Source organism: Hypanus sabinus, chromosome 4, assembly GCF_030144855.1.
Source record: "Hypanus sabinus isolate sHypSab1 chromosome 4, sHypSab1.hap1, whole genome shotgun sequence".
NCBI lineage: Eukaryota > Metazoa > Chordata > Chondrichthyes > Myliobatiformes > Dasyatidae > Hypanus > Hypanus sabinus.
This window is the reverse complement of record NC_082709.1, coordinates 188,330,987-188,355,856: the sequence shown is the minus strand read 5'-3', so window position 1 is coordinate 188,355,856 and position 24,870 is coordinate 188,330,987. Positions and strand designations below refer to the sequence as shown.

The 24,870-nt window shown below is 51.1% G+C and overlaps 1 protein-coding gene across 1 annotated transcript in view; it reads right to left on the bottom strand.

Moving 5' to 3' along the window:
• Positions 1–13,179, bottom strand: part of pwp2h (PWP2 small subunit processome component) — an 80,337-nt gene extending 67,158 nt beyond the window's left edge. The window contains exons 1-3 of the mRNA XM_059966042.1: positions 13,108–13,179; positions 11,669–11,781; positions 9,450–9,544 (exon numbers count right to left, since the gene is read on the bottom strand). Of these exons, the coding sequence (XP_059822025.1) occupies positions 9,450–9,544; positions 11,669–11,781; positions 13,108–13,125 (226 nt within the window). The 5' untranslated portion in view covers positions 13,126–13,179. The remainder of the gene's footprint in view (positions 1–9,449; positions 9,545–11,668; positions 11,782–13,107) is intronic.
• Positions 13,180–24,870: the final 11,691 nt, after the last annotated feature.

The window sequence follows — 24,870 nt, the reverse complement described above, 5'->3', positions numbered from 1 at the left end:
TCCCCACAGGGTCACCTGCAACCTGCCTCTCCCCTACGGGGTCACCTGCAACATGCCTCTGCCCCACGGGGTCACCTGCAACGTGCCTCTCCCCCACGGGCTCACCTGCAACGTGCCTCTCCCCACGGGCTCACCTGCAACGTACCTCTCCCCACGGGCTCACCTGCAACGTGCCTCTCCCCACGGGGTCACGTGCAACGTGCCTCTCCCCCACGGGCTCACCTGCAACGTGCCTCTCCCCACTGGCTCACCTGCAACGTACCTCTCCCCTACAGGGTCACCTGCAACGTTACACTCCCCACGGCCTCACCTGCAATGTACCTCTCCCCTACAGGGTCACCTGCAACGTGCCTCTCCCCCACAGGCTCACCTGCAATGTACCTCTCCCCTACAGGGTCACCTGGAACGTGCCTCTCCCCTACAGGGTCACCTGCAACGTACCTCTCCCCTACAGGGTCACCTGCAACGTGCCTCACCCCTACAGGGTCACCTGCAACGTACCTCTCCCCTACAGGGTCACCTGCAACGTACCTCTCCCCACGGGGTCACCTGCAACGTACCTCTCCCCCACGGGCTCACCTGCAACGTACCTCTCCCCCACGGGCTCACCTGCAACGTGCCTCTCCCCCACAGGGTCACCTGCAACGTGCCTCTCCCCACGGGGTCACCTGCAACGTACCTCTCCCCCACGGGGTCACCTGCAACGTACCTCTCCCCCACGGGCTCACCTGCAACGTACCTCTCCCCTACAGGGTCACCTGCAACGTGCCTCTCCCCTACAGGGTCACCTGCAACGTACCTCTCCCCACGGGGTCACCTGCAACGTACCTCTCCCCACGGGCTCACCTGCAACGTGCCTCTCCCCACGGGCTCACCTGCAACGTGCCTCTCCCCCACGGGCTCACCTACAACGTGCCTCTCCCCCACACGGGGTCACCTGCAACGTACCTCTCCCCACGGGGTCACCTGCAACGTACCTCTCCCCCACGGGCTCACCTGCAACGTACCTCTCCCCCACAGGGTCACCTGCAACGTGCCTCTCCCCACGGGGTCACCTGCAACGTACCTCTCCCCCACGGGCTCACCTGCAACGTACCTCTCCCCACGGGCTCACCTGCAACGTGCCTCTCCCCTACAGGGTCACCTGCAACGTACCTCTCCCCTACAGGGTCACCTGCAACGTATCTCTCCCCACGGGGTCACCTGCAACGTACCTCTCCCCACGGGCTCACCTGCAACGTACCTCTCCCCACGGGCTCACCTGCAACGTGCCTCTCCCCCACGGGCTCACCTACAACGTGCCTCTCCCCCACGGGGTCACCTACAACGTCCCTCTCCCCACGGGGTCACCTGCAACGTCCCTCTCCCCACGGGGTCACCTGCAACGTACCTCTCCCCTACAGGGTCACCTGCAACGTACCTCTCCCCTACAGGGTCACCTGCAACGTGCCTCTCCCCTACAGGGTCACCTGCAACGTACCTCTCCCCTACAGGGTCACCTGCAACGTGCCTCTCCCCTACGGGCTCACCTGCAACGTGCCTCTCCCCACGGGGTCACCTGCAACGTACCTCTCCCCCACGGGCTCACCTGCAACGTACCTCTCCCCCACAGGGTCACCTGCAACGTGCCTCTCCCCACGGGCTCACCTGCAACGTACCTCTCCCCACGGGCTCACCTGCAACGTACCTCTCCCCCACGGGCTCACCTGCAACGTGCCTCTCCCCACGGGCTCACCTGCAACGTGCCTCTCCCCACGGGGTCACCTGCAACGTGCCTCTCCCCTACGAGGTCACCTGCAACATACCTCTCCCCACGAGGTCACCTGCAACATGCCTCTCCCCACGGGCTCACCTGCAACGTACCTCTCCCCACAGGGTCACCTGCAACCTGCCTCTCCCCCACGGGGTCACCTGCAACTTGCCTCTCCCCCACGGGGTCACCTGCAACGTGCCTCTCCCCACGGGGTCACCTGGAACGTGCCTCTCCCCTACAGGGTCACCTGCAACGTGCCTCTCCCCCACGGGCTCACCTGCAACGTACCTCTCCCCCACTGGGTCACCTGCAACGTGCCTCTCCCCACAGGGTCACCTGCAACGTGCCTCTCCCCTACAGGGTCACCTGCAACGTGCCTCTCCCCACGGGGTCACCTGCAACGTGCCTCTCCCCACGGGCTCACCTGCAACGTACCTCTCCCCACGGGCTCACCTGCAACGTACCTCTCCCCCACGGGGTCACCTGCAACGTACCTCTCCCCACGGGGTCACCTGCAACGTGCCTCTCCCCTACAGGGTCACCTGCAACGTACCTCTCCCCACGGGGTCACCTGCAACGTGCCTCTCCCCTACAGGGTCACCTGCAACGTACCTCTCCCCTACAGGGTCACCTGCAACGTACCTCTCCCCACGGGGTCACCTGCAACGTGCCTCTCCCCACGGGCTCACCTGAAACGTACCTCTCCCCACGGGCTCACCTGCAACGTGCCTCTCCCCTACAGGGTCACCTGCAACGTGCCTCTCCCCCACGGGCTCACCTGCAACGTACCTCTCCCCCACGGGCTCACCTGCAACGTACCTCTCCCCACGGGGTCACCTGCAACGTACCTCTCCCCACGGGCTCACCTGCAACGTACCTCTCCCCATGGGCTCACCTGCAACGTACCTCTCCCCTACAGGGTCACCTGCAACGTACCTCTCCCCCACAGGCTCACCTGCAATGTACCTCTCCCCTACAGGGTCACCTGGAACGTGCCTCTCCCCTACAGGGTCACCTGCAACGTACCTCTCCCCTACAGGGTCACCTGCAACGTGCCTCACCCCTACAGGGTCACCTGCAACGTACCTCTCCCCTACAGGGTCACCTGCAACGTACCTCTCCCCTACAGGGTCACCTGCAACGTACCTCTCCCCACGGGGTCACCTGCAACGTACCTCTCCCCCACGGGCTCACCTGCAACGTACCTCTCCCCCACAGGGTCACCTGCAACGTGCCTCTCCCCACGGGGTCACCTGCAACGTACCTCTCCCCCACGGGCTCACCTGCAACGTACCTCTCCCCACGGGCTCACCTGCAACGTGCCTCTCCCCTACAGGGTCACCTGCAACGTACCTCTCCCCTACAGGGTCACCTGCAACGTACCTCTCCCCACGGGGTCACCTGCAACGTACCTCTCCCCACGGGCTCACCTGCAACGTACCTCTCCCCACGGGCTCACCTGCAACGTGCCTCTCCCCCACGGGCTCACCTACAACGTCCCTCTCCCCCACGGGGTCACCTACAACGTCCCTCTCCCCACGGGGTCACCTGCAACGTACCTCTCCCCACGGGGTCACCTGCAACGTACCTCTCCCCTACAGGGTCACCTGCAACGTGCCTCTCCCCTACAGGGTCACCTGCAACGTGCCTCTCCCCTACGGGCTCACCTGCAACGTGCCTCTCCCCACGGGGTCACCTGCAACGTACCTCTCCCCCACGGGCTCACCTGCAACGTACCTCTCCCCCACAGGGTCACCTGCAACGTGCCTCTCCCCACGGGCTCACCTGCAACGTACCTCTCCCCCACGGGCTCACCTGCAACGTGCCTCTCCCCACGGGCTCACCTGCAACGTACCTCTCCCCCACGGGCTCACCTGCAACGTGCCTCTCCCCACGGGCTCACCTGCAACATGCCTCTCCCCACGGGCTCACCTGCAACGTGCCTCTCCCCACAGGGTCACCTGCAACCTGCCTCTCCCCCACGGGGTCACCTGCAACTTGCCTCTCCCCCACGGGGTCACCTGCAACGTGCCTCTCCCCACGGGGTCACCTGCAACGTACCTCTCCCCACGGGGTCACCTGCAACGTACCTCTCCCCCACGGGCTCACCTGCAACGTACCTCTCCCCCACAGGGTCACCTGCAACGTGCCTCTCCCCACGGGGTCACCTGCAACGTACCTCTCCCCCACGGGCTCACCTGCAACGTACCTCTCCCCACGGGCTCACCTGCAACGTGCCTCTCCCCTACAGGGTCACCTGCAACGTACCTCTCCCCTACAGGGTCACCTGCAACGTATCTCTCCCCACGGGGTCACCTGCAACGTACCTCTCCCCACGGGCTCACCTGCAACGTACCTCTCCCCACGGGCTCACCTGCAACGTGCCTCTCCCCCACGGGCTCACCTACAACGTGCCTCTCCCCCACGGGGTCACCTACAACGTCCCTCTCCCCACGGGGTCACCTGCAACGTCCCTCTCCCCACGGGGTCACCTGCAACGTACCTCTCCCCTACAGGGTCACCTGCAACGTACCTCTCCCCTACAGGGTCACCTGCAACGTGCCTCTCCCCTACAGGGTCACCTGCAACGTACCTCTCCCCTACAGGGTCACCTGCAACGTGCCTCTCCCCTACGGGCTCACCTGCAACGTGCCTCTCCCCACGGGGTCACCTGCAACGTACCTCTCCCCCACGGGCTCACCTGCAACGTACCTCTCCCCCACAGGGTCACCTGCAACGTGCCTCTCCCCACGGGCTCACCTGCAACGTACCTCTCCCCACGGGCTCACCTGCAACGTACCTCTCCCCCACGGGCTCACCTGCAACGTGCCTCTCCCCACGGGCTCACCTGCAACGTGCCTCTCCCCACGGGGTCACCTGCAACGTGCCTCTCCCCTACGAGGTCACCTGCAACATACCTCTCCCCACGAGGTCACCTGCAACATGCCTCTCCCCACGGGCTCACCTGCAACGTACCTCTCCCCACAGGGTCACCTGCAACCTGCCTCTCCCCCACGGGGTCACCTGCAACTTGCCTCTCCCCCACGGGGTCACCTGCAACGTGCCTCTCCCCACGGGGTCACCTGGAACGTGCCTCTCCCCTACAGGGTCACCTGCAACGTGCCTCTCCCCCACGGGCTCACCTGCAACGTACCTCTCCCCCACTGGGTCACCTGCAACGTGCCTCTCCCCACAGGGTCACCTGCAACGTGCCTCTCCCCTACAGGGTCACCTGCAACGTGCCTCTCCCCACGGGGTCACCTGCAACGTGCCTCTCCCCACGGGCTCACCTGCAACGTACCTCTCCCCACGGGCTCACCTGCAACGTACCTCTCCCCCACGGGGTCACCTGCAACGTACCTCTCCCCACGGGGTCACCTGCAACGTGCCTCTCCCCTACAGGGTCACCTGCAACGTACCTCTCCCCACGGGGTCACCTGCAACGTGCCTCTCCCCTACAGGGTCACCTGCAACGTACCTCTCCCCTACAGGGTCACCTGCAACGTACCTCTCCCCACGGGGTCACCTGCAACGTGCCTCTCCCCACGGGCTCACCTGAAACGTACCTCTCCCCACGGGCTCACCTGCAACGTGCCTCTCCCCTACAGGGTCACCTGCAACGTGCCTCTCCCCCACGGGCTCACCTGCAACGTACCTCTCCCCCACGGGCTCACCTGCAACGTACCTCTCCCCACGGGGTCACCTGCAACGTACCTCTCCCCACGGGCTCACCTGCAACGTACCTCTCCCCATGGGCTCACCTGCAACGTACCTCTCCCCTACAGGGTCACCTGCAACGTACCTCTCCCCCACAGGCTCACCTGCAATGTACCTCTCCCCTACAGGGTCACCTGGAACGTGCCTCTCCCCTACAGGGTCACCTGCAACGTACCTCTCCCCTACAGGGTCACCTGCAACGTGCCTCACCCCTACAGGGTCACCTGCAACGTACCTCTCCCCTACAGGGTCACCTGCAACGTACCTCTCCCCTACAGGGTCACCTGCAACGTACCTCTCCCCACGGGGTCACCTGCAACGTACCTCTCCCCCACGGGCTCACCTGCAACGTACCTCTCCCCCACAGGGTCACCTGCAACGTGCCTCTCCCCACGGGGTCACCTGCAACGTACCTCTCCCCCACGGGCTCACCTGCAACGTACCTCTCCCCACGGGCTCACCTGCAACGTGCCTCTCCCCTACAGGGTCACCTGCAACGTACCTCTCCCCTACAGGGTCACCTGCAACGTACCTCTCCCCACGGGGTCACCTGCAACGTACCTCTCCCCACGGGCTCACCTGCAACGTACCTCTCCCCACGGGCTCACCTGCAACGTGCCTCTCCCCCACGGGCTCACCTACAACGTCCCTCTCCCCCACGGGGTCACCTACAACGTCCCTCTCCCCACGGGGTCACCTGCAACGTACCTCTCCCCACGGGGTCACCTGCAACGTACCTCTCCCCTACAGGGTCACCTGCAACGTGCCTCTCCCCTACAGGGTCACCTGCAACGTGCCTCTCCCCTACGGGCTCACCTGCAACGTGCCTCTCCCCACGGGGTCACCTGCAACGTACCTCTCCCCCACGGGCTCACCTGCAACGTACCTCTCCCCCACAGGGTCACCTGCAACGTGCCTCTCCCCACGGGCTCACCTGCAACGTACCTCTCCCCCACGGGCTCACCTGCAACGTGCCTCTCCCCACGGGCTCACCTGCAACGTACCTCTCCCCCACGGGCTCACCTGCAACGTGCCTCTCCCCACGGGCTCACCTGCAACATGCCTCTCCCCACGGGCTCACCTGCAACGTGCCTCTCCCCACAGGGTCACCTGCAACCTGCCTCTCCCCCACGGGGTCACCTGCAACTTGCCTCTCCCCCACGGGGTCACCTGCAACGTGCCTCTCCCCACGGGGTCACCTGGAACGTGCCTCTCCCCTACAGGGTCACCTGCAACGTACCTCTCCCCCACGGGCTCACCTGCAACGTACCTCTCCCCCACTGGGTCACCTGCAACGTACCTCTCCCCACAGGGTCACCTGCAACGTGCCTCTCCCCTACAGGGTCACCTGCAACGTGCCTCTCCCCACGGGCTCACCTGCAACGTACCTCTCCCCACGGGCTCCCCTGCAACGTACCTCTCCCCTACAGGGTCACCTGCAACGTACCTCTCCCCACGGGGTCACCTGCAACGTGCCTCTCCCCTACAGGGTCACCTGCAACGTACCTCTCCCCCACGGGGTCACCTGCAACGTACCTCTCCCCACGGGGTCACCTGCAACGTGCCTCTCCCCTACAGGGTCACCTGCAACGTACCTCTCCCCACGGGGTCACCTGCAACGTGCCTCTCCCCTACAGGGTCACCTGCAACGTACCTCTCCCCTACAGGGTCACCTGCAACGTACCTCTCCCCACGGGGTCACCTGCAACGTGCCTCTCCCCACGGGCTCACCTGAAACGTACCTCTCCCCACGGGCTCACCTGCAACGTGCCTCTCCCCACGGGCTCACCTGCAACGTGCCTCTCCCCTACAGGGTCACCTGCAACGTACCTCTCCCCCACGGGCTCACCTGCAACGTACCTCTCCCCTACAGGGTCACCTGCAACGTACCTCTCCCCACGGGGTCAACTGCAACGTACCTCTCCCCATGGGCTCACCTGCAACGTACCTCTCCCCCACGGGCTCACCTGCAACGTGCCTCTCCCCACGGGCTCACCTGCAACGTACCTCTCCCCACAGGGTCACCTGCAACGTACCTCTCCCCTACAGGGTCACCTGCAACGTACCTCTCCCCACGGGGTCACCTGCAACGTACCTCTCCCCACGGGCTCACCTGCAACGTACCTCTCCCCCACGGGGTCACCTGCAACGTGCCTCTCCCCTACGGGGTCACCTGCAACGTGCCTCTCCCCCACGGGCTCACCTGCAACGTACCTCTCCCCACAGGGTCACCTGCAACGTGCCTCTCCCCTACAGGGTCACCTGCAACGTGCCTCTCCCCCACGGGCTCACCTGCAACGTGCCTCTCCCCACAGGGTCACCTGCAACGTGCCTCTCCCCACGGGGTCACCTGCAACGTGCCTCTCCCCACGGGCTCACCTACAACGTACCTCTCCCCACGGGGTCACCTGCAACGTACCTCTCCCCTACAGGGTCACCTGCAACGTACCTCTCCCCCACGGGCTCACCTGCAACGTGCCTCTCCCCACGGGCTCACCTGCAACGTACCTCTCCCCACGGGGTCACCTGCAACGTACCTCTCCCCCACGGGGTCACCTGCAACGTACCTCTCCCCACGGGGTCACCTGCAACGTGCCTCTCCCCACGGGGTCACCTGCATCGTACCTCTCCCCACGGGGTCACCTGCAACGTACCTCTCCCCTACAGGGTCACCTGCAACGTACCTCTCCCCACGGGCTCACCTGCAACGTGCCTCTCCCCCACGGGCTCACCTGCAACGTCCCTCTCCCCACGGGGTCACCTGCAACGTGCCTCTCCCCTACGGGGTCACCTGCAACGTGCCTCTCCCCCACGGGGTCACCTGCAACGTACCTCTCCCCACGAGGTCACCTGCAACGTACCTCTCCCCACGGGGTCACCTGCAACGTACCTCTCCCCTACAGGGTCACCTGCAACGTGCCTCTCCCCTACAGGCTCACCTGCAACGTGCCTCTCCCCCACGGGGTCACCTGCAACGTGCCTCTCCCCCACGGGGTCACCTGCAATGTACCTCTCCCCACGGGCTCACCTGGAACGTGCCTCTCCACACGAGGTCACCTGCAACGTGCCTCTCCCCTATGGGCTCACCTGGAACGTGCCTCTCCCCACGGGCTCACCTGCAACGTGACTCTCCCCTACAGGCTCACCTGCAACGTACCTCTCCCCTACGGGGTCACCTGCAACGTGCCTCTCCCCACGGGCTCACCTGCAACGTGCCACTCCCCCACGGGCTCACCTGCAACGTGCCTCTCCCCCATGGGCTCACCTGCAACGTACCTCTCCCCACTGGCTCGCCTGCAATGTGCCACTCCCCTACAGGGTCACCTGCAACTTGCCTCTACCCTACAGGGTCACCTGCAACTTGCCACTCCCCTACTGGGTCATATTCTCACCTCCTTTACTAATCAAAGTCCAATATACTTCCTTACTCCCTTCAGCAACACACAGAGCACTGGAGGAACTGAGGGGTTCAGGAGGCATCTCTTGAGGCAGAGGGATGGTTGATGTTTCAGGTCACTCAAAGGGTCTTGACCAAAAGCACCAACGGCTCATTCCCCTTGATCGACGCTGCCTTACCTGCTGTGTTCCTCAGCACCCAGGATCTGTTGCCTAGATACCAGCTGAGGCAGCCTTGTGACTCCCCCTCCTCCATCTGTCGTCTCCAACCTTGATACTTACCCCATCCCACCTTCACTCTCCCCTCGGCCTACATCATTTATACTACTTATTCCCTCATCCCCACCTTCCCCTCTCTCTCTGCCCCATCTATCATCCATCTACCACCATCTCCCAACTTGCCCCTCCTCCACTGCCCCCGCCCAGTCCACCAATCATCTCAGGCTCCTATTGCACCACACTCCCCTCTTCTATGCCGGTCTCTCCTCTCAATCCAGAAACATGACACTTCATCTCCCTTCCACACGGATGCTGCCCGATCAGCTGAGTCTTGGCAGGAGACGGTGTTTGCAGGAGGACTCACCTTCATCGACGAGGATGGCCAGATGCCCGTCGGGAGACTGTCCCACACACACAATGTTCCTGTTCAGAGCCAACGGCAACGTCTCTGCTTTGTTACTGCAGGGGACCAAAACAAATCAAAGTAAATTCATTATCAATGTGCATACAATCAAATTTGCTTAATGTCATTTCCTGTACACAAGTATAATAGAGAACAAAATAATTGTCACTCCAGATCAGATTTCACACAAAATAAACACAATAAGATTAAAAAAAAACTTAAAACACAGTAAATATAAATACACAAGGTAACTTACGTACTGTACTAGATTGATCGTATGTCCATAAAGTGATGCTAGACATAAGGTACCTAAGGTGACTGACAGGAAATGATATGGTAGTGGTGGTGGGGGGTGTGGGGGTGAGTTAGTGGGTGGAGGTGTTGTTCAGCCTTATTGTTTGGGGAAAGTGACTGTTTGAGTCTCTGGTTCTGGTGTGGATGTTATGTAGCCTCCTCCCGGATGGAGTGGACAGACGGTCCATGAGCAGGTGGATGGGATCCCTCATGGTGTTGAAGACGTCACTATATACAACCCCAGCTGCACTGAGCACACCCATACTCACATCATGCTAGCGATGTGCAACAGACAGCACCCCAACAAGCTACATGAGTGCACGGTGCAGAGACTGCATGGTGGTGGATGCAAGGATCTCCAGCACCCAGTCGATACTGCCCCATGCATCACCAGTCTACCCACCAACGGGGCCACTGGGTGCTCAGTTTTCCCCCAGGGTCCAAAGATGGACCAGACGAATTGTCCTGTGACTAGGTTAGGGTTAAGTCGGGGTTTGGAGTTGCTGGGGGGCAAAGTTCAAAGGGCCAAAAGGCCCACTGGGGCTGCATCTCTAAATAAAATAAAATAGATATGGGAAAGGGCCAGCAGGGTCCCACCCACCCTGCTCGGGGACTGCTTGCCCGACTCCCATCAGCTGCAATCTTGGCATTCCCACCACTGTTTGTAAGGAGTCTGTACGTTCTCCCAATGAGCGCATGGGTTTCCTCCCACAGTCCGACCTCCTTGTGGCATTGCCCCGTATGGATGTAACATCACACCCCAACTCCTGTACCGAACACTCTGACTGATAAAGACCAGCGTTAAGTCTACACCACCACCCTATCCACATGCATTTTCACTTTCAGAGAACCATGAAGCTGCACCCCCAACCTCCTTCAGTTCTACAACACTCCCCAGGGCAATGTGTATATCCTGTCCTGGATTAACTTACCAAAATTCAATGCCTTTCCCTCGACCATATAAAACTGCCAGAGGCGCAATACCCAGCAGATGGCCCAGGTTTTAAAGGGCGGTATTCACACATGGCTGGGGACACTGTTTATCACTCAACACGTTGATGCAATCACAAGGAAAGCACACTAGTGGCTATACGTCATCAGGAGTCTGAGAATCGGTATGTCAGCAAAGTCATTCGCAAATTTCTAGAGATATATCATGGAGAGCATTCTAACTGGCTACATCACAGTCTGATATGGAGGGGCCACTGCACAGGATTGATAAAGGCTGCAGAAAGTTATAAACTCAGCCTGATTCATCAGGGGCTCTAGCTTCACCGGTATCAAAAGGCAATGCCTCAGAAAGTCAGCATCCATCATCACCAATCTCCATCACCCAGGACAAACCCCCTTCTCATTTCTACCATCAGGGAGGGAGGAGGCACAGGAGCCTGAAGTTTCACACTCAACGATTCAGGAACAGCTTCTTCCCCTCTGCCATCAGATTTCTGAATGGACATTGAACTCATGGACACTTCCTCACTATTCGTTTGCAATTTTATTGTAAAAGTTGATTTATTACCAAAGCATGTGTCCACATATAACTCTAAAATTTGTCTTGATTTTGTGAAATATAGTACCACATCTGACATAAAAAACAAGATTTCACAACATCTGTCACCAGTAATAAACCCAATTCTGAAACTGAGCACAGACTATATTAGCATATCAGTGCTCACTATGGTCTCCTACTATCGTAGGCCCTTCAGCCCATTATCTCCATGCTGACCGCCTCCAGCAATACCATTAATGTGCACTTGGCAGTAGCCTCGTCAGCTTTGGCTTATCTGGATATTTAAATATTGTGAGCCTCGAGGAGCATCCTCTTGGGCTGACCAACACCACCCCCACCCTGCAGGAAGCAAGAGCCTCAGATCACTCCCACTCACTTCTTCAGGTCAAAGACGGACAGGCGGTTCCCCACGGGGCTCAGCACTGAACTCCCGTCCGGCGAGAAGTTCAAGTTCCCTTTCCGGTAAACTGTCCCCAGAAGGTTGGAGAACTGCAGGGCAAACACAACACTGTCACTCAGGGCGAACCCGACGGGGTTGAGAGTTCACAGCCAGGGTCGGAGCGAGTTAGGGGAGTGGTCCGGGGGGGATAGATGTACTATTGGAGCAGGAAAGAGCTGAGAGTAGGGAGATGGTGGTACAGGTGAGAGGTCAAAATAGGGGCACAGAGCGTAGGGCAAGGAGAGAGGCAAAAGGCCACTGTAGGGGCACAGAGCATAGGGCAAGGAGAGAGGCAAAAGGCCACTGTAGGGGCACATGGGGCGGGGGCACAGGAGCAGATGGTTTGGGCTTGGGGAGAGGTGGAAGATTTGAGCAGGGGAGAAGTGAGAAGTCTGGGCAGGGCCATGGGTCAGGTCAGTGGTCAGTACGGCAGGGTGGAGGGGGGTTGTTTGGAGGGGATGGGTGAGACCTCGGCCCGATTGGGGACAGGGCTAGTGCAGATATAGACTGGGAGATTAAATCCCCCATTCCCCTCCCGACACACCCCCCACCCCTCCATCTTCTGTGACTCCCAGTCCCTGAACCAGGTTCTTGCAGCCCAACAACCTGGCCCAAAACCCTCACCACAGTCCACTACCCCCTGTGACTCTCCACCCCACGGGACCCCTCACCTACCCACCACAGACCACTACCCGTGACCCTCCACCCCACGGGACCCCTCACCTACCCACCACAGTCCACTACCCCTGTGACCTTCCACCCCACAGGACCCCTCACCTACCCACCACAGTCCACTACCCCCTGTGACCCTCCACCCCACGGGACCCCTCAGCTACCCACCACAGTCCACTACCCCCTGTGACCCTCCACCCCACGGGACCCCTCACCTACCCACCACAGTCCACTACCCCCTGTGACCCTCCACCCCACGGGACCCCTCAGCTACCCACCACAGTCCACTACCCCTGTGACCCTCCACCCCACGGGACCCCTCACCTACCCACCACAGTCCACTACCCCTGTGACCCTCCACCCCACAGGACCCCTCACCTACCCACCACAGTCCACTACCCCTGTGACCTTCCACCCCACAGGACCCCTCACCCACCCACCACAGTCCACTACCCCTGTGACCCTCCACCCCACAGGACCCCTCAGCTACCCACCACAGTCCACTACCCCCTGTGACCCTCCACCCCACGGGACCCCTCACCTACCCACCACAGTCCACTACCCCCTGTGACCCTCCACCCCACGGGACCCCTCACCTACCCACCACAGTCCACTACCCCTGTGACCCTCCACCCCACGGGACCCCTCACCCACCCACCACAGTCCACTACCCCTGTGACCCTGCACCCCACGGGACCCCTCACCCGATAACCGAACTTCATCCCGGCTTCACACTCTACACACGCGGTGACGATACTATACACGCGCTTCCGGTTTCGGGGAGACCCACTTCCGCCCCACTCTCCGTTACGCACTTCCGGGTTTAGTCCCGCCCCGCTCCTAGTACAGGTTTAATTTTTTTTGGAATTTATTTTTTATTGAAGTTTATCATCAAACAAATATTTCCATAAGATGTATTTCAGATACTGCACATATATATAATATGTCACAAATCTCCACATAATAATTATCTGAGAAAACTATGTACAAATAGGGAATGATCTTTTTTTTACAACATATTGATTTGTGAGAATAAAATCAGGCCTATGAGGTGTTATGTAGTTAAACCATTTTTCCCAGTATGAATCAAAATGTTCCAACTTATGATTAACAGATGCTGTTATCTTCTCCATTTTGTAAATGTTCATTGTAATTTCCATCCATGTATTTAAAGTTGGGCTCTCCTGTGATAACCATTTCCTAGTAAGAGTCTTTTCACCTGCCACTGACAGTATATTCATTAAATATTTATCTTTTTTCAACCATTCTTGAGGTATATATCCAAAATATATGGTCTTACTCTCTAAGGGTATTTCACATTTAAAGATGTCTTGTAGGGCATTGTGTATCCCACTCCAATAGTCTTTGAGAATGGGGCATTCCCAGAAAATATGACCAAACACGAGGAAATCTGCAGATGCTGGAAATTCAAACAACAACACACACAAAATGCTGGTGGAACACAGCAGGCTAGGCAGCATCTATAGGGAGAAGCGAACCCTATAGATGCTGCCTAGCCTGCTGTGTTCTACCAGCATTTTGTGTGTGTTGTTCCCAGAAAATATAATAATGGTTTGCATTTTGATTTCCACAACTTCTCCAGCAAACAAGGATTTTACTATCATAATGGGATTTTTGAGAAGGTGTAATAAAATATCTTATCAAGTTTTTCCATCCAAACTCCCTCCATTTCTGTGAACTGGTACACTTCCTTTGATATCTCCATATTATTGTCCATTCTTCCTCAGATATAATTATCCCTCCTTCCTTCTCCCATTTTGTTTTAATGTATGAAGTCAAATGTGTTTTAAGATTTGACAACCCCGTATACATGCTTGAAATGATTCTACTACCATTGTCTGAATTATATGCTTTTCTAAATAGCTCTATCAGACATGTACTTGCCTTGGTTACATTTTTAACCCTCCTAGTAACATATTGTTGCATCTGTAAATATCGATAAAAGTCTTGTTTTTCTAACAAGTGTTTCTCTTTGAGCATTTCAAAACTGAACAGTGTTCCTTCTTTCATTATACTGCAAAGAATTGTTATTCCTTTAGCTATCTAGTCCTTAAATCTAGCATCCAGTTTATTCGGCGTAAAATCTGAGTCATATGCACACCATTTAAGAATTGCAATGTCTCTCTTTAGTTTATATTTTATAATAGTTTTCCATATTTTAAGAGTCCATTGACCCACAGGTTATCAATAGTATTTATGTAACTTTGTAGGTTGTTATCAGCCAAAATTGCTTGTATGGGGATGGAGAGTATCCTGTCCTCAATGTTTCTCCATTGAGCATCATATGATGGGTTGCACCAACATATCACAGCTCTCAACTGTGCTGCAAAATAATAATCTCTAAGAGAAGGTAGGCCCTGTGGTGAACTACATATACCTGTCTGGACACGCCCCCCGCTGACTGCTCCTGTGGCTTCTCCCACTGACCCCGGTACAAAGGCGATTGAGGCCTGAACCTGGCCTCTCAGTCTCCAGGATGTAGTATGGTGGTCACTCACTGCTTGTTCCTTCTTCCAGTCAATAAAAGCTGATATCTCGCCTTTATGTCTCAGGGAGAGTTATTGATGGTGCATCAGGCCCCATCCCCCCTTTTTTGGATAATTGCAAAGTTCTGAAACGAACTCTAGGTAAAGAGTATGCTGGTTGCCCTAGACAGATCAAAATGTCATCTGCATAACAAGCCAATTTATGCTCTGTCCCTTTAATAGTAATTCCCCTGATATCTTCATTATGTCTGTTGTATTGAGCTAATGGTTCCAGATATAACACGAAGAGTAGTGGTGACCATGCACAACCCTGTCTCATGCCCCTTTCTAGGGTAAGATTATTTTATAAATATCCATTGATTTTAATCCTAGCAGTGGGATTGTCATATAGTGCCTGTATAGTTTTAATAATTGTGTCTTGGAAACCAAATCTATGTAAAACTCTGTAAAGAAAATTCCAATTAACTGAATCAAATGCATTTTCAGCGTCCACGCTTATCACTATTGCTTCGATTTTATTTTTTTGTATATGATCCATAATGTGTCCTTAGTATATTGTCTTAAGTCTGGCATTGTCGTATAAAACCTGTCTGATCATTATGTATCAGTGTGGTTAGAAACTCTTATAATCGTTTGGCCATGATTATTCTATAATCTACATTAAGAACAGATATTGGTCTTAATGACCCACATTCCATTTTATCTTTGCCTTCTTTCGGTGTAGCTGAGATTATGGTTTTCTTCCAGCTGGGTGGCATTTGTGCCTTTTTTAGAGCCCATTTCAGTGTGGGGAGTAAGACAGGAATTATTCATTTTTAAATTCTTTGTACCACTCTCCCGTATACCCATCTGATCCTGGTGACTTATTTAATTTAAGCCTACTAATTGCAGCTTTTAATTCAACTTCAGTTATGTCAGCAGTCATCGTTCTATTTTGTTCTTCACTTAAAGTGGGTAACTCTAGAGAATTCAGGAAGGTGTCAATCTGTGTGATGCTTCCCCCTGGAACTTTGGAATATATTGGATCCCTAATTCTATGGATTGTATTTTCTGCTATCTATTTTTTTTCAGTTTCCACACCAGTATTTTCACAGATTTAGATCACTTTCATAGTGTCAGTTCAGGTTTAATATGTGTCTTTCAGTAGTAGACTTGACAAGAAGCAGTGCAGCGTTTATAGTTTAAATGTAGTTCCCATGGGGAGCAAAGGAAACATCCGGCTGCTAAATTGAGATCTTTGGGATGGATGTTTTGTTTGGCTATTGCTGTCATAATATAGACAAGTGCCAGTTTGACACTCTGAAAAACATTTGACTTGTTTTGACTTGCTACAGCACAGAAACCGGCCACTTTCAGCCCACTGGGTATACTCACCCAGGGAGGAGCTACGTCTCTACCAAAGGAAGTGTAAGGCTCCCCCTCTCTGCACTAGCCTACAGGTCACCCTTGGGTGAGGTGTGGCACCTGCTTAGCCCCCGATCAGGATCACATGAAGCCATGGGACAGGTGGTGGATGGTCATATGGTGCATATCACAAATCCTGGTTATGTGACCACTGACTCCAGGCAGACAGTCTCTGAAGAGTACTGATGATTGCTGGGGTCACCCATTTTGTAAAGACACTGCCCAGAAGAAGGCAATGGCAAACCACTTCTGTAGAAAAATTTACCAAGAGCAGTCATGGTCATGGAAAGCCATGATTGCCACATCTTACAACACTGCACATGATGATGATGCTGCTTGTGTCTTTGCTTCACACTCCAGCTCAGTAGGTGGCGGTATTGCACCTTATGCTCGTCTGCCAACCACCATTAAATTTTACAAGACGAGGAAAAGGGTTTTTTAAACTTTCTTTTATTTTTCCAGAACACAATCAAAAACAGAAATACTAAACATATGCTATCGAAGCCAGGGAATCACACAGAAGCAGCAACAAATATATAGCTATTAACTTTAAATATACAAATAAACAAGAAAATCCACTCTAAATACTGTTGGACAGAAGGAACTATATCTAAAAGGAGCCACAAAACAGAAACATTTACAGAGATAACCCAAAACGTTGACAGGTTTGTACAGTCTTTACAGCTTTCTGGTTATGGGAAGTTTTCAGAGTATTAACGTATAGGTTGAAGTCTGATGTAAAAAATATAAATGAAGATTTCTTTTTGCTGTATTTGCATTTATGGATATAAAATTTGCTGTAACTTGACATAAGATTTATGATAAAGAAATGATCCCTTTGAGATTTGGTATTATTAATAAACCCAAATAAGACATAAAACCAAAACAAAAAGTAAAATCCACATTAATATATTGATCTATTAATTGACAAACATCAACCCAAAATGTTTTAACATATTCACAATCCCAAAACAGATGAAATAAATCCTCTGGATATAAACCACAAAAAGAACAGGTAGTTTCAATATCAGAATTAAACCTTGCCAAATAAACATTGGTTGGATAATATCTATATATAATTTTAAATGAAATTTCTTTAATCTTATTCCTCAATAAAATTTATTAAATAAGCCCCAAGTACTCCTCCACCTCAGATCTTCTTGGCATTCACTGTTAATATGAGAAACACAATAGAAAGACCACACACAACAGGATGGTGTAAGGAAAAGGTTAAATGTGATTCTTCCTTGGTAAACGCTAAAATAAAATGGAAGACTGAAGGACAAAATGGGGTAGCTTGGAAAGGGATTGTTTTGAGCAAGTACAATAGACAATGGGATTAATGGATTTGTGGCTAAATTTGCCAATGATACAAAAATGGGTGAAAGGGCAGGTAGTGTTGAGGAAACAGAGAGTCTGCAGACAGGCTTAGATAGTTTAGAGGAATGGGCAAAGAAGTGGCAAATGAAATACAATGTTGGAAAGTGTACGGTCATGCACTTTGGTGGAAGAAATGAATGGACAGACTATTATTTAGATGGGGAGAAAATTCAAAATGCAGAGATACAAAGGGACTTGGGACTCCTTGTGCAAGATCCCTAATGGTTAACCTCCAGGTTGAGTCAGTGGTGAAAAAGGCAAATGCAATGTTGGCATTCATCTATAGAGGTAAAGGATATAAGAGCAGGGATGTGATGTTGAGGCTCTATAAGGCACTCGTCAGACCACACTTGGAATACTGTGTGCAGTTTTGGGCTCCTTATTTTAGAAAGGGTATACTGACATTGGAGAGAGTTCAGAGAAGTTTCACGAGAATGATTCCAGGAATGAAAGGGTTATTGTACGAGTAATGTCTGGCAGCTCTTGGGCTGAATTCTCTGGAGTTCAGGAGAATGAGGGGGGATCTCATAGAAACATTCCAAATGATAAAAGGCCTGAACAGACTAGAAATGGCAAAGTCATTTCCCATGGTAGGGGAGTCTAGGACAAGAGGACACAACTTCAGGATTGAATGACATCCATTTAGAACTGAGTTGCAGGGAAATTACTTTAGTCAGAGGGTGGTAAATCTGTGGAATTTGTTGCCATGAGCAGCTGTGGAGGCCAAGTCATTGGGTGTATTTAAGGCAGAGATAGATGGGTTCTTGATTAGCCAGGGCATCAAAGGGTATGGGGAGAAGGTGGGGGAGTGGGGATGACTGGAAGAATTGGATCGGCCCATGATTGAATGGCGGAACAGACTTGATGGGTCGAATGGCCTACTTCTGCTCCTGTATCTTATGGTCTTACAAGGGAACCAATTCACAGCAATGGTTTGAGAAAATTGAGGGGAGGAGTGAGGGGAGAAGGGGAGGGGAAAAGGGAGAGGAACAGTCTGTCAGCATAAGATATAGGGGCAGAATTGCCTGTGGCAATGAATTCCACAGATTCACCACTCTCTGGCTAAAGTAATCCCTCCTCATCTGTTCTAAAAGGACGCCTCTCTATTCTGATCTTAGGCCACCACTAGAGGACACATCCACTCTATCACCATTTGATAGGTTTCATTAAGGTTCCTCTTCATTCATACCAGTGAATACAGGCCCACAGCTTTCAAACACTCTTCACATGACAAGCCGATCCTGAAATTATTTTCGTGAATTCCCTTTGAACCGTCTCCAGTTTCCACACATTGTTTTTAAGATCAGGGGCCCAGACTGCTCACAATACTGCAAGTCAGGCCTCAGCAGAGCTTTACAAAGTCTCAGCGTTAATCCTTGCTTTTATACTCCAGTCATCTCGAACTAACATTGCAGATCAGCTCATTTAGTGAATGATAAATGTTAGTTTGATTTCTGTAGTACTACTACTGTAGCAATGAGATTGTTTTTCTTTCTGTATTGCCTTCTGCTCGTTCTAACAACGTGTTTTCTGCTGGTTTTGAAGATGTGAGTCCTCCACTTCTTTGTGGATATATTTGTGAATACCCTGATCTGAAGCAGGAAAGAACATATAACAAATTTTAAAATAATTTTCATTTACAGATGAACAAATAACCACTGTGCAAAAGATAATTAACTGTGTAAATACAAAAAGAGATAATATTGTGTAGTGACTTTGGGATTACATTATGACTGATCTTTCTCTTTTCAAACCTTTTTATTATTATTATCCAAAATAACAAGAGTACATCGAAGCAGGTTACACTGACAATGTCCCAAAGGAAAAAAACAATGTTTTAAAGATTGAAAAACATGGTGACACAAAAAAAAAGAAAAAAAACCTTCCTGAAGCAAAGAAAAGTGAGGAAAAAACCCATTCGGTGTTCAACCCCGGAGCCAGGCGTCATACAAGAAGCTTCTAAAGATAAACATCAAACCGCCAGCAAAATAAATACCAAAATTTACAATTAGATCCTGGAGGAAATCTATCAATTAACCGAAATAATAATAATGAGCAAGTTAACCCCATCTTTTTTCGAAATCAAACATAGGTTCAAAGGTTCGACTTCTAATTTTCTCCAAACTAAGACATAGCATCACTGGAGAGAATCGTTGTGACAGAGTGGGAGCCGACGCATCCTTCCACTTCAACAGAACGGCCCTCCTAGCTGTCAATGTAACAAACGCAATTACATGTTGGTCAGACAAAGAAATATCACGAATATTTTGAGGAATTATTCCAAAAAGCACAGCTAATTTGTTAGGTTGTAAATTACAAGTATGAACCTTTGATTCTTCCACTGGAAGAATTTATAATTTACTATTACAATGGGATAAGCGTCTTTTATTTAAGAATAAACAAGATTGGGAAAATGAACTCAATTTGACTTTTATGATGAAGGACTGGACGTGGATTCTGAAGTTGGTTAACTCTTCTTCGATTTGTGCTAGTCATTCACTGATTCAATTTAAAATTGTACATTGTTACTATTTGACGAAGGAGAGATTGTCTAAAAAGTTTCTTAATGTTGATAGTTATTGTGATAGATGTAAAACTGAGACAGCTACACTGACACACATGTTCTATACTGGGACAGTTCTGGAAGTCAGTTTTTTCTACAATTTCTAAAGCACTTAAATGACTGATCTTTTATTACAGACAGGGCACTATTTGGGACACTTACAAAGACGGGTGTGTAAAAAGGGCCCGAAGGATCATTGGGGACCTGAGTCACCCCAACCACAATCTATTCCAGCTGCTACCATCCGGGACACGGAACCACAGCATAAAAGCCAGGACCAACAGGCTCTGGGACAGCTTCTTCCACCAGACTAACAGACTGATTAATTCATGCTGACACAACTGTATTTCTATGTTATATTGACTGTCCTGTTGTACATAATGTTTATTATAAATTACTATAAATTCCAAATTGCACATGGAGACATAACGTAAAGATTTTTACTCCTCATGTACGTGAAGGATGTAAGTAATAAAGTCCATTCAATTCAATTAATAGATATCGCCATTCCAAACACGACGACATACAGAAATCAGTCAGTGAAAAACACCAGGAATATGTTGAATTAAAAAAGGAAATTGAAAACTATGGAACATGAATGGGCTATACATTGTCCCAATAGTAACACCTACAACTGGTATCCTCCCAAAGTCACTACACAACAGCATTAAACAATTAGGTCTACACAGCAATATTTATGTAAACCTTCAGAAAGACACAATACTAAACACCACTAGCATAGTCCAAAAGTTCCTAGCAATTGAGAAACGAGTCTGCTTGGCTATGCCTGTACGTCAAATTTTACCAGCTTGAGCTGAGAGAAAAAAAATCATAAATAAATAAATGAACAATAAGTACTGAGGACATGATATGAAGAGTCCTTGAAAGTGAGTCCATAGGTTGTGGGAACAGTTCAGTGGTGGGGCATGTGAAGTTGAGTGAAGTTATCCCCTCTGGTTCAAGAGCACAATGGTTGAGGGGTGATAACTGTTCCTGAATCTGGTGGGGTGAGTCCTGAGGCTCCTGTACCTTCCTCCTCACGGCAGTAGTGAGAATAGAGCATGGCCTGGGTGGTGGGGTCCCTGATAATGGATGCTGTGACAGTGCTCAGTGTAGATATGCTCAATGGTGGGAAGGCTTTACCGTGTTGGACCAGGCCATATCCACTACATCTATAGAAGTTCATCAGAGTTTTAGATGTCACGCCAAATCTTTGGAAAGCCCTAAGGAAGTAGAGGTGCTACTATGCTTTCTTTGTAATTGCACTGACATTCTAGGTCCAGGATAAGGCCTCAAAAATAATAACACCTAGAAATTTGACAGATTTTCCGTCTCCATCCTACATGCTGATTCATCACTGCCTTTGATTTGTCCAACGACACTGGTGTCATCAGCAAATTGAATACGGCATTGGGGCTGTGCTCACCTCACAGCACTTGGAATATGGCGATCATGTGCAGGTGTTGGAGAGGGTCCAGAGGAGGTTCACGGGAATGATCCTGGGAATGCATCAGCCTTCACTGTGGAAGACACTAGCAGTGTGGTAGAAGTTCCAGGAGTCAGTGGGCATCATGTGTGTGAGGTTACCATAACTAGGGAGAAGGTCCTTTGGAATCTGAAAGGTTTGAAGGTAGATAAATCACCTGAACAAGATTGTATACACCCCAGGATTCTGAAAGAGGTGTCTGAAGAGATTGTGAAGGCATTAGTAACGATCTTTCAAGATCCAGAAGATGGCAGAATTGCAAATGTCACTCTACATTTGCGAGGCAGAAGAAAGGAAATTACTTGTCAGTTAGTCTGACCTCAGTGGTTGGAAAGATGTTGGAGATGATTATTAAGGATGAGGTCTCAGGGTATTTGGAGGCACAGGATAAAACAGGCTGTAGTCAGCATGGTTTCCTCAAAGGGTAATCTTGCCTGACAAATCTGTTGGAATTCTTTGAAGAAATAACAAGCAGGATAGACAAAGGAGAATTGGTAGATGTTTTGTACTTGGGTTTTCAGTAGATCAGTGACAAGGTGCCACACTTGAGGCTGCTTAACAAGCTACGAGCCCACAGTACTACAGGAAAGACTCTAGTATGGATAAAGCAATGGCTGATTGTCAGGAGGTAAAGAATGGGATTAAATGGAGCCTTTTCTGGTTGGCTGCCAGTGACTAATGATGTTCCACAGGGGTCTGTGTTGGGACTGATTATTTTTACATTATATGTCAATAATTTGGATGATGGAATTGATGGTTTTGTTGCAAAGTTTGCAGACAATATGAAGATAGGTAGAGGGGCAGGAAGTTTTGAGGAAGTAAACAGGCTACAGAATAACTCAGACAGATTAGGAGAATGGGCAAGGAAATGGCAGATGGAATACAGTGTTGGGAAGTGTATGGTCATGCACTTTGGTGGAAGAAATGAATGGGTAGACTATTTTCTAAATGGAGAGAAAACACAAGAACAGTCTGAGGTGCAAAGGGATTTGGGAGTCCTTGTGCAGGATTCCCTAAAGGTTAATTTGCAGGTTGAGTCTGTGTTGAGGAAGTCAAATGTGATGTTAGCTTTCATTTCAAGCAGACTAGAATATAAAAACAAGGATGCAATGTTGAAACTTTATAAAGCACTGGTGAGGCCAGTGTATTGAGTATTGTGAGCAATATTGGGCCCCTTACCTTAGTAAGGATGTGCTGAAACTGGGGAGGGTTCAAAGGAGATTCACAAAAATGATTCCAGGATCGAATGGGTTGTCATATGAAGAGTGTTTGATGGCTCTGGGCCTGTATTCACCAGATTTCAGAAGAATGAGAGGTGACTCCATTAAAACCTACAGAACGTTGAAAGGCCTTGAGAGAATGGATGTGAGAGGATATTTCCTATGGTGGAAAAGTTTAGGACCTGAGGACATAGTCTCAGAATAGAGGAGTATCCTTTTTAAAATCGCAGATGACGTGATATTTCTTTAGCCAGAGAGTGATGAATCTGAAGAATTCTTTTCCACAGGCAGCTGTGGAGGCCAAGTTTGTGTGTGTATTTAAGGCAGAGGATGATAGATTCTTGATCGGCCAGGGCATGAAGGGATACGGGGGGGGGGCGGGGGGGATAGGTGGAGGAAGGCTGAAAGGAAAACTGGATCAGCCATGATAAAAAGAGCCAAGTGGCCTAATTCTACTCCTATGTCTTATGGTCTTATACTGTATATGTACTTAGATAATATACTTATCTCGAACTGTAAGCTATGAAGTCCAGTCTCAGGCCAAAATGTTGACAGTTTCTGTTCCTCCTGCACTGAATTTCCTGCATCTGCAGGCTCTGAAAATCTTGCGATTTTATAAAGTAGCCTTGTGACGTCACAAGTAGCCAGTGCGCGGGAACAGGAAGTTCCGGGACATTGGCGGCAGCTGGCCTAGCACCTCCAAAGGCAGTGAGTTCTTTCTCTTTATGTTCGGGGTTTTTCTTAAACCATAAAAGCATAACTTGGGAAAATCCATTCTCAGGGAAAAGTACAGCAGAAATATGGCAAATGTCCAGGGATCTGTTAATGACAGAGATCTAGAAGATTACTGTATAACGCTAGCCGGAAGGAGCTTAAGAATGAAATCAGGAGAGCCAGAAGTGGCCATGAGAAGGCCTTGGCAAGCAGGATTAAGGAAAACCCCAAGGCATTCTACAAGTATATAAAAAGCAAGAGGATAAGATGTGAGAGAATAGGACCAATCAAGTGTGACAGTGGAAAAGTGTGTATGAAAAAAGAGGAGATAGCAGACATACTTAATGAATACTTTGCTTCAGTATTCGCTATGGAAAAGAACCTTGGTGATTGTAGGGATGATTTACTGCGGATTGAAAAGATTGAGCATATAGATATTAAGACAGAGGATGTGCTGGAGCTTTAGGAAAGCATCAAGTTGGATAAGTCTTTGGGACCGGACAAACTGTACGCCAGGCTACTGTGGGAGGCGAGGGAGGAGATTGCTGAGCCTCTGGTAATGATCTTTGCATCATCAACAGGAACAGGAGAGGTTCCAGAGGATTGGAGGGTTGCAGATGGTCCTTTATTCAAGAAAGGGTGTAGAGATAGCCCAGGAAATTATAGACCAGTGAGTCTTACTTCAGTGGTTGGTAAGTTGATGGTGAAGACCCTGAGAGGCAGGATTTATGAACATTTGGAGAGATATAATCTGATTATGGACAGTCAGCATGGCTTTGTCAAGGGCAGGTCGTGCCTTACAAACCAGAATGAATTCTTTGAGGATGTAACAAAACACATTGATGAAGGTAGAGTGGTAGATGTGGTGCATTTGGATTACAGTAAGGCATTTGACAAGGTACCCCATGTAAGGCTTATTGAGAAAGTAAGGAGGCATGGGATCCAAGGGGACATTGCTTTGTGGATTCAGAACTGGCTTGCCCACAGAAGGCAAAGAGTGGTTGTAGACGGGTCATATTCTGCACGGAGGTCAGTAACCAATGGTGTGCCTCAGGGATCTGTTCTGGGACCCTTACTCTTCGTGATTTTTATAAATGACCTGGATGAAGAAGTGGAGGGATGGGTTAGTAAATTTGCTGATGACACAAAAGTTGTGGGTGTTGTATGTAGTGTGGAGGGCTGTCAGAGGTTAC